Raw genomic sequence first — 9,990 nt, 5'->3', positions numbered from 1 at the left:
GTGCCACGTGTTTGACCTGAGCAGCCTGGGGCTGCTGGCAGCCCTGAGTGTGGAGCGCTGCATCTCCGTCCTGTGCCCCATCTGGTACCGCTGCCACCGGCCCCGGCACCTCTCGGCCGTCGTCAGCGGGGCCCTCTGGGCCCTCGCTGGGGCTTTTGTTTCCTCCCTCTACCTCACCTCCACCTACAGTGAAGACTCTGGGACCGCGGTTGCAGGTGTAGCCCTCGCCATTTGTGTGGTTTTTTCCCTCATGATGTTGGTTTCCAACCTGATCCTGTTCCTCAAGCTGCGCTGCGGCTCCCGGAGGCGGCAGCCAGGGAAGCTCTTTGTGGCCATCGTGCTCAACATCCTGCTGTTCTTTGCCTTTGGCATCCCTTTCTGCGTGGAGGTTTTCATCAATCTCCCTGATTCTGGTGATTTATTCCCAGAAGACCCCTCTTTTTTCCTGGCACTGCTGAACTGCTCCCTCAACCCGGTGATTTACGTGCTGGTGGGGAGCTGCCGGCGGCGCCGCTTCCAGCGCTCGGTCAGAGTCGCTCTGCGGAGGGTGTTTGAGGAGAAAGCCAGGAGTGATGAGGGGAGCCACGGCCCTGGGGACACTGTGGTGGAGGTGACAGCTCTGTGAGGCACTTCTGGACATGTGGCACCTCAGAGACAGCCAGAAGTATGGGAGCACATGGCTCTGAGCTCAGTCCTGTTCCTGTATTCCCCATGGAATGATCCTCATTGCCTTGGCTTCAAGGAATAAACTCTGATGTACTGACCTTTTTAATTTTGTTGCTACCCCTAAATCAGATTTGGATTTTTTCTTTTTGTTTCTTTTCAATGTGGTAATTCCTGCCCCAGATTTTTTTGAATAAATGACATCAGGGATTTGCTGCAGAGCTTGTCCCTGGGAAACAGTGTCAGAAACTGGCTCATATCCTTAGTTTTTCCCATTCTTCTGGATCATCTGTGAGGAGGGCAGGTACCTGTCTCACACCAGAGCTCCTCCAAAGGCTAGTGCCTGCAATGTCTGGAATGAGCCATCTGTTGACATTTCCAAGAACTTCTCATTCCTTCTGGGAAAAGCAGTTTGTCTCTGCATCAGGTACCTCTTAGCAACCCTAATCCTGAAAACTTGTCTTTGAATAGGGTCAAATCGCCACCTCGCATTGCACAGGTGGATTTTTAGGACTCTACAAGACAAAACCTATGATTTCTGTTTCAAATCTAATTTTGCCACTTGTGTACCACAATTTCAGTGGTACTTCACCTTCACCACGCAGTTTCCAAGAGGATTCACGCAATAATAAATTCTGTGAATGAGGTGAAGCACAGAGCAGATGGATGATTTAGGATTTCAGTAATGTCATCTCTTCTGAGAAGAGGCAAATCAATGCTGCTCTCTTGGCTTTAATCCTTAGAAAGTTGCAGGTTTCCTCTGAGTCATCTTCCACACTCCATTGGGAGTCAGACAGCAGCCTACAGTGAATTCCAAGGAATTCCAAGAAAACTGACGTGAGATGATTCCTACCCGGGCTGACATGTGCCTCAGGGATCTGGGATGCTTCTCCTGGAAACTGCTGGCCATGGGACCAGAACTGTCACCTCTTTTGTGTCCCCAGCTATGGAATCTCACCAGATCAGTCCTATCAAGGGCAAACACTTCATGATCCAGGAGCTGGCAGAGCTCCAGGAGAGGTGGAGAGGGACTTTGGCCAAGGGCATGGAGTGACAGGACAAGGGGGAATGGCTTCCCACTGACAGAAGGTGGGGTCAGATTGGATAGTGGGAAGAAATTCTTCCCTGTGAGGGTGGTGAGCCCCTGGCACAGGTTGCCCAGAGGGCTGGGGTCAGGTAAAAACAAACACAAGGGCTCCTGTATCTGAGGAGCAGGATAAGCCCCAATGAAGGGCTGGAAGGGGATCACAGAACCCCTAAACCTGGTTCCTGATAGCTTTCATTGCATAATCAAGGGGATTGGCAGTAATTAGTGTGGGCTCTAAGTGCTGATAACCTGGCTGCAAGCAACTGAGTGCTGTCCTTCCTTTGGGCCCCGTAAGCCTGCGGAAGGATGACAAAAATGGGAATTCTTGTCTCAGTTGTGGCACTTTGGCCCCAGGTTTTGGGAAAGATGTCAGAACTCTTTCCAGAATGGGAGCTGTTTCTGAGAAGCAGCCAGGTGCTTTAACAGCACTGCCAGCACTGCCAGCACTCCAGTGCAACCAGTGCCACCTGTATCCCTCTGCTGCTGGAGGGACAATGACCCCTCAGGGAAGAGAAACAAGGAGTTGTAGAAACGTGCTGAGAGAGGGAAAGCAGTTAGAGAATGGGACACTGCAGGGAAGGAATGTTTCTAATCAGAAGTAAATGAGGAGCCATTTGCAAAATATTTCATTTGGAGCTTTTGGCAAAAGCCAATTCCTTTGTGTCAAAGAAAAAAATATTCAAGATAAATAACTATGAGGGAGTGGAGCTCTGACGAAGACAAAGTTGAAAACAACTTCCAACTGCCCTATGACCTCACCAAGTCTTGCAAGCAGCACTGCAATAGGGAACAGAGATCAGCTGGTGAGACACGAATGGGGAGCTCCTGGTGATCTGGGCACTTTCTCCTTCATGTCCCTGACCTGCCAGGAGCCGCTTTAGGACACGGATCCCAAAGGAGCAAGAGGTACCAGGAAGCGCCGCTGATCTGCACAGAGCCCTTTGCCTGCTGCTGCCCCACAGGGAACAGGTCAGTGGGATGTTTGCCTTCCTCCCTAGCCCACCTTCCTCTCCTGCAGCAGCTGCTCTGTTCCTGCCACCCTCTCCCGGTGACCGCAGGGCCCTCCCCAGCTCCCCCCTCCTCTGCCCTGTGCTTCCCTTCCACATCCCCTGCTGCACAGCCCAACCCTCCCACCTCCCTCACTGACTGCCCATCCACTCTGACCACAGCCAGGGGCCACATCCCACTGCCTGCCCAGCGTCCATCCATGGAGGTGACCACCGTGTCCCCATCTCCTGCCTCACCCACTGAAGGAGATGATCCGTGTGAGACACATGTCACCAGCGTGGCCATACACGGTGTGACCCTGCTCATCTGCCTCTGTGGGCTGGCTGGGAACGGGGCTGTCATCCGCCTCCTCAGAGTGAAAAGTGGTAATTATCGCATCTTTAACCTGGCTGTTGCTGACTTCCTCTTCCTTCTCTTCACAGTCCCCTCCACCCTCCTCTTCCTGGTGGAGGATGTGTCCTGCTCTCCTATCTTGCCCCTGCTGTACCAGAATTTCTTTTTCCAGCTGTCAGTGGTCTCCTACTACTGGGGGTTATTCCAGCTGATACCCATGAGCAATGTTCAGTATATATACAAGTTCTGTGAGCTCTGCTGCCACTGGCACCTTCCTGAGCGCCTGTGGCTGGGGGGGAGAAGTGTCCAATACTGGGCCTTCTTTGGTCTCTTCACTGTCATTCTCACGGTGACATTCCTGTGCCCATCACATGAGCAGAAGCACTGCCGGGCAGCTGTCATCTCCATGTACACCGTCGTCGTGCTCCACTTTGCTGCACCCCTGCTCATTTCCAGCATAGTTCATTTCATTAAGGCCAAGTGGGGCTCCCAGCAGCAGCAGCCCAAGAGCCGTGACATGGTTATCCACCTCGCTGCATTTTTAACTCTTCTTCTAAGCTTCTGCCATTTCCTGCAGCAGCTCGGGTACATCGTTGTGCCATCCCAGTTTTTTTTCCTGCTCGCCAGCATCAACAGCAGCATCAAACCCTTCATCTACTTCTTGGTTGGTAGCTGGATGACAGACAACTCCATGTGGAGCTCCTGGAGGTCCTGCTCCATGGCGAGCTGTTGCAAGCACTGTGCAGTGGGGGCACTCAGGGATTCCCTCCAGAGGGTGTTTGAGAAGCAGAAAGAAAAAACTGACGACAGTGATGATCCTGCCATGGACACAGTGGTCTGAGTCTGTTGATCCCTTCCACTGCTCTGCTGAAGGACCTTAGCACAGAGGCTGAAGGTTTCCTTGAGTCACCTGATTAATCAATATCCACAGGATTGCCCTCCCTGTGGTGCTGTATTCCTGCAGGAGAAGGGAGCAGGGGCATTGCCTTGGCTGATTTTTGTGGGATGCTCTGCAGGGAGCACACTGGAGCATCCAGCATCACCGGCTTTGCTCTGCTGCTGGAGGGACAATGATACCCCAGAAAAGAGAAAGGAGGAATGGCAGAAATTTTCACGTGAGGGAATGCAGCTGAAGAATGGGACACTCTACAGGGAAGGAGCATTTCTAATTATGGGAAAATGAGGAGCTATTCAAAATGTTATAAACAGGTGCTGTAGTGATTGACTCTCAGAAACGTTGAATGAACATTATAACGTGTGTTATAATGTTCAAAGAAGCTCTGTTAAGATTTGGAGTTTTTCTAACGTGAGTACTGTGTTCATGTGGAAAGTTGTAATGCTGATCTCTGACCATGGTGGGGAGTCCAAGCCCGAAGCGCTGCACAAGCTCCGGGAAGGCGGGACGGAGGAGGAGCTGTGTTGGAAAAGCGGAATGGGTCTGAATGTGGGGGGTGGATTACCGGGGTTGGTTTACCAAGCGGGTACAACGACTGTTTCTATTTCGGTCGGTGTGCCTCTGGCCGTGCCTCTGGCTGCGAATGCGCACCCGAGCACTGTTCCTTTTACCTTGACCCTTGTTGTAGTTTAATAAACCTTTTAAAATTTTAAGAAGCGAGACGTCATTTCTCACAACAAAGAAAAAGAGCGCTTGATTCGTAGGGAAAATGAAAAAAAATCAAGATCAATAACTCAGAGGCTGTGGAACTCTCTGGAAACCAAAAATGTAAAACCATTTCCGACTGCCCTGTGGCTGCACCGAGCTTGCGAAATAACACCAGGGACAGGGAACAGAGCGGAGCCAGCAGGATGGGAATGGGGAGCTCCTGGTGACCTGGGCACTTTGTCGTTCATGTCCCTGACCTGGCAGGAGCCGCTTTAGGACACGGATCCCAAAGGAGCAAGAGGTACCAGGAAGCGCCGCTGATCTGCACAGAGCCCTTTGCCTGCTGCTGCCCCACAGGGAACAGGTCAGTGGGATGTTTGCCTTCCTCCCTACCCCACCTTCCTCTCCTGCAGCAGCTGCTCTGTTCCTGCCACCCTCTCCCGGTGACCGCAGGGCCCTCCCCAGCTCCCCCCTCCTCTGCCCTGTGCATCCCGTCTGTATCTTGGCATTGAATCGGCTGAAATAAACTTTCTAACACAATGGGAAGCATTAGGAAGCAGGAATTCCTTACCTGCATAGAAGGATCTCTCCCTGAGCTGTGTGCGGTGAGACTTGACAACAGGGGTTTGTTTTATCCATCATAACCACACAGAGTCATTAAAGTGTGTTTGTTATCTAATACATAAATACCACTTTCATAGGACTCATTTCCAGACACAGGAACAGGGGAAAGAGCCAATGGGGGGTAACAGCTTTGAGGAAAATTTCTTGTATCTCCCTAACTTAAGGGATGCTCCCCAGAGCCTCCACAACTCCCAGTTTTTATATTATTAAGAAATCTTCTCTGAAGGATTAACTGAATTAACACAAAATGACAAAAACAATCAAAAGCCCACATAAGACAATTTTCAAAATGCAAACTATTCTGAGTTCTCAATGTCCAAACAGATTTTCTGCAGTGTATTAGAGCTGGCAGGACGGGTGTGGGGTTTTCTTAGAATGGTTTATCAGGAAAGTGAGTCAGGAGAAGGTTCCTTCAGCAGGGACTGGTTCTCTGCTACGTGTGGTAGTGTTGCTGGCTGTAATTGGCTCTGTACGAGGTAGTGTAGGTGCTGCTGTGCCTGCTGGAAACTCCAAATGGAAATCATTAACTTTTCAGAAAAAGATGGGTACTTTAGGGGAACTTTCATTTCCTTCCCTCCCAATTACCCTCCCTCTGGTATTACTAAGGAACTCTGGGGTAAGGGGTTAGTGAAGGGAGGCCATGGAAAGGGGGAAAAGGTGGTAGGAATTTGTGGGAACATAAAAAAGGGGTAATAGGACAATGGAAAGGAAAAGGGGAAAGTGGGAGGGGGGCAGGGAGGCCACTGGACTTTACTAGCAGGGAGGAATTGGAGAAGGGTATTAGAAGAAGTGGGACTTATTGGACCAGAAGGTTCTTTCATTATCAACCTGAGCTTTTGGATGCAGGATACCTCTTTGGTGTTCTGTGTTCTTCTTCCTTTTATGCTATTGCTGGGGCTTGATGGTTGTTGGTTTGGGGTTCTATTTCCTTCGTAGGTGTGTGGAGGACTTCTATGGCATGGATAATATTTTGCAGGTTTGCAGTCTGGTGCATGTTTACTACCTTGCACTGGAACTCCACCAGGTCCTGTCACATTGGCTGCTTGGGGGCCTTTTCTTCCTTGTATTATATTAAATTCCACAATTTCTCCATCTCCTAAACTGTGGAGGTATTTCCTGGCATTATTCTTCTTTATAGCAGTCTGATGAACAAACACATCTTCTTTGTTATCACTCCGGGTGATGAAACCATATCTGCTTTTTACATTGATCCATTTTACTGTCCCCAAAACGTTCATGGCAAGGGCCTATTTACCTTTGCCAGTGGGTTTGTGAGCTCTGAACATCTCACCTCACAGCAGAATTAAACATCTGTGGATACCATGCAAAGGCCCTTTTTGCTTCTTTACCCTGGACTTCACTAGTAGCAATGCAGGATGCTACAAATGGTGCCCCACATTGGGTGCCAGCCACTGGAGTCTTTAGCTTGCTCTTTCAGGACACCTGCAGCCATGCCAAGGTGTATGGAACAGCTCCGGGATGAATTCACCAGGAGCTGAACCTCAGAGCTGCGGCTCTACAGTGGGACTAACTTTGCCAGCATCAGGGAGAAAAGTAAAAGAGTCAAGGGATGCTCACTGCCTGGTCTGCCAATACTCCTTTAATGCAGAGATTTGGAAGGTAAAGAGGGAGAGAGCAGCCCTCTAGGGGTTCATAGCAGGCCAAAACCGGTGGGCAGGTACAAACAGCCAGCCAACGGGATAACCTTAGGGGAGGAGTAAGGGGAGCGGTTTACATCGGGGTGGATACAATTTAGGGGGAAACCAACTTGGAACATAGGGAGGGATTTGGAAGCAACCATTATCAGAGAACCCGGATTAGGAAATTGAAGGCTGGGGTAACCTCTGGTGGTTGTGTTCACTGAGTGCTGAGATATTAAAGGTGACCTTGCCTTGAACTTTTCCTTTGGCCTTCTTGTTACAACACTTTCCCTGAAACCATTGCAGGCCTCCAAATCTGTTTCTGCACTGGTGCCAGCCACGATTACCATCCTGTGTGATCCTGAGGAGCACATTGGAGCTGGGCTTTCCTCCTCCCTCCTAGGGCCTAGAACCCTATGGCCAGGAGGAGCAGGGACACTGCCAGAGTCCCTGGTGGAGCGGGGTAGGAATGGAGCTGTCAGGGGAAAACAATCAGCCCTGTGTGGGTTCTGGGGTGTCAGGGCAGGCTGGAGGGGTCAGGAGAGGGTCAGAGGGGGCTAGAGGGGGTCTGGATGCTGGCAAAGCCAGAGGAGAGCAGAGCCTGAGAGGCCACGCTCAGAGTGGGGGAGCAGCTCCATCTGGGAAACCTGTGGGATGTGATAGGATGGGGTGAGGATGGAGAGCGGGGTGGGAATGGGGTGCAGAGATGGGGATAGGATAGGATAGGATAGGATAGGATAGGATAGGATAGGGAGCAGCTCAGCTCTGCTTCCTCAGGCCATGGGGAGGCTTTGGCAATGATCCCAGAGCTCTTCCCTAAATAGGAGCTACTTCCGAGAAGCACCCAGCTGACTCATCAGAACTGCCAGCACTGCCAGCATTCCAGAGCCACCAGCACCACCAGCATCCCTCTGCTGCTGCAGGGACAATGACCCCTTAGGGAAGAGAAACAAGGAATGGTAGAAACCTGTCAGGAAAGGGAAGGCAGTCGGAGAATGGGACATTCTACAGGACAGGAATGTTTCTTATCAGGAGGAAAGGAAAAGCCATTTTCAAAATGCTTCATTTCGAGCTTTTGACAAGACTCACTTCCTCTGTAGCAAAAAAACCGAAGATGAATAGCCCGGAGGAAGTGAAGTTGTGACGTACCCAAAGCTGCAATTTCCAACTCCTCTGTGACTCCACTGAGCCCTGGGGAGCAACAGCAGGACAGGACATGGTGAGGAGCCAGAGGGACAGGAATGGGGAGCTCCTGGTGACCTGGGCACTTTCTCCTTCATGTCTCTGACCTGGCAGGAGCCGCTTTAGGACACGGATCCCAAAGGAGCAAGAGGTACCAGGAAGCGCCGCTGATCTGCACAGAGCCCTTTGCCTGCTGCTGCCCCACAGGGAACAGGTCAGTGGGATATTTGCCTTCCTCCCTACCCCACCTTCCTCTCCTGCAGCAGCTGCTCTGTTCCTGCCACCCTCTCCCGGTGACCACAGGGCCCTGCCCAGCTCCCCCCTCCTCTGCCCTGTGCATCCTGTCTGTATCTTGACACGGAAATCGGCTGAAATAAACTTTCAAACACAATGGGAAGCCTTTGGAAGCAGGAATTCCGTATCTGCACAGAAGGATCTCTCCCTGATCTCTGTGTGGTGAGACTTTACAACAGGGGATTGTTTTATCCATCATAACCACATAGAGTCATTAAAGTGTGTTTATTATCTAATACATAAACATCACTTTCCTAGGACCCATTTGCAGGCATCAACCTCTTTCTCCAAGGCGTGGCCATACACAGTGTGCCCCTGTTCGTCTGCCTCTGTGGACTGGCTGGGAACGGGGCTGTCATCGGCCTCCTCAGCCTGAAAATCCCCAACTATGGCATCTTTGACCTGGCTGTTGCTGATTTTCTCTTCCTCCTCTTTGCCGTCTTCCCTGCCCTCCTCTTCCTGGTGGAGGACGTGTCCTGCTCTCCTATTGTGCCCATGCTGTACCTGCGTTTCCTTTTCCAGCTCTCAGTGGTCTCCTACTACTGGGGGCTGTTCCGACTGATGCTCAACAGCGATGTGCAGTATGTGTACAAGCTCTGGAAGCTCTACTGGCACTACGACCTTCCTAAGAGGCTGGTGTGGGTGGCAGAGAGTTTCCAATACTGTGCCTTCTTCGCTCTCTTTGCTGTCATTCCTGCAGTGACATTCCTGTGCCCATCACATGAGCAGGAGCACTGCCGTGTTCCTCTCATCTCCATGTACACCATCATCCTGCTCCTCTTCCTTGCACCCGTGTTTGTTTCCAGCACAATTGATTTCATTAAGGCCAAGTGGGGCTCCCAGCAGCAGCAACCCACACCGTATCCCCATCTCCTGCCTCACCCACTGAAGGAGATGATCTGTGTGAGACAGAGGTCACCACCGTGGCCATACACAGTGTGACCCTGCTCATCTGCCTCTGTGGGCTGGCTGGCAATGGGGCTGTGCTCTGGCTCCTCAGCCTGAAAACCTATAACTATGGCATCTTCAAGCTGGCTGTCGCTGACTCCCTCTTCCTTCTCCTCACAGTCCCCTCCGCCCTCCTCTTCCTGGTGGAGGACGTGTCCTGCTCTCCTCTCATGCCCATGCTGTACCTGAGTTTCCTTTTCCAGTTCTCAGTGGTCTCCTACTACTGGGGGCTGTTCTGGCTCCGGCCTGCTGGCACTGTGCTCTACATGCACAAGATCTTCCAGCGCTGCCGCTGGGACCTTTCCGAGCGGATGTGGTTGGTGGTGGGAAGTGTCCAGTCCTGGGCCTTCTTTGCTCTCTTCACTGTCATTCCCTCGGTGATATTCCTGTGCCACTCACAAGAGCAGGAGCACTGCCGGGTGCCTCTCATCTCCATGTACACCATCATCCTGCTCCTCTTCCTTGCACCCGTGTTTGTTTCCAGCACAATTGATTTCATTAAGGCCAAGTGGGGCTCCCAGCAGCAGCAACCCAAGAGGCGCGACATCGTTATCGTCATCACTGTGCTCTTCACTCTCCTTCTCAGTTTTTGCAATTTCCTGCAGCAG

At 51.4% G+C, this 9,990-nt stretch overlaps 4 protein-coding genes and 1 long non-coding RNA gene across 6 annotated transcripts; all 5 read left to right on the top strand.

Moving 5' to 3' along the window:
- Window positions 1–4: 4 nt before the first annotated feature.
- On the top strand, window positions 5–625 carry LOC102040816 (mas-related G-protein coupled receptor member H-like; the record flags this gene model as incomplete). Its single annotated transcript, XM_005431471.2, has 1 exon — window positions 5–625. A coding segment is annotated over one exon (621 nt), but the record flags the coding sequence as incomplete, so codon positions are not given.
- Window positions 626–2,618: 1,993 nt separating this feature from the next.
- LOC115949291 lies at window positions 2,619–8,355 on the top strand. Of its 2 annotated transcripts, XR_004082825.1 has the most exons (4): window positions 2,619–2,719; window positions 4,959–5,058; window positions 8,059–8,177; window positions 8,255–8,355. It is a non-coding gene; the product is annotated as an uncharacterized LOC115949291 (long non-coding RNA). The 2 variants fall into 2 exon arrangements; XR_004082824.1 differs by lacking the exon at window positions 2,619–2,719 and having other exon boundaries at window positions 4,177–5,058.
- LOC102040643 (mas-related G-protein coupled receptor member H-like) lies at window positions 2,958–3,932 on the top strand. Its single transcript, XM_005431470.1, has one exon. The coding sequence runs from the start codon at window positions 2,958–2,960 to the stop codon at window positions 3,930–3,932; it is 975 nt and encodes a 324-aa protein (XP_005431527.1).
- Window positions 8,356–8,530: 175 nt separating the features above from the next.
- LOC102040476 lies at window positions 8,531–9,283 on the top strand (the record flags this gene model as incomplete). Its single annotated transcript, XM_031065823.1, has 2 exons — window positions 8,531–8,596; window positions 8,693–9,283. Coding segments are annotated over exons 1-2 (657 nt in total), but the record flags the coding sequence as incomplete, so codon positions are not given.
- A 14-nt stretch (window positions 9,284–9,297) lies between these two features.
- On the top strand, window positions 9,298–9,987 carry LOC102040301 (mas-related G-protein coupled receptor member H-like; the record flags this gene model as incomplete). The annotated part of the gene is made up of 1 exon (XM_005431468.2): window positions 9,298–9,987. A coding segment is annotated over one exon (690 nt), but the record flags the coding sequence as incomplete, so codon positions are not given.
- Between the last annotated feature and the right edge of the window lie 3 nt (window positions 9,988–9,990).

The sequence above is a fragment of the Geospiza fortis genome, unplaced genomic scaffold (genome assembly GCF_000277835.1).
Source record: "Geospiza fortis unplaced genomic scaffold, GeoFor_1.0 scaffold338, whole genome shotgun sequence".
NCBI lineage: Eukaryota > Metazoa > Chordata > Aves > Passeriformes > Thraupidae > Geospiza > Geospiza fortis.
Note: the sequence above shows the minus strand (reverse complement) of the source record. Positions and strands in the feature narration are given on the sequence as shown.

Coding starts and splice junctions, on each gene's coding strand:
- LOC102040643 (XM_005431470.1), top strand. CDS start 2,958: ATGGAGGTGACCACCGTGTCCCCATCTCCTGCCTCACCCACTGAAGGA.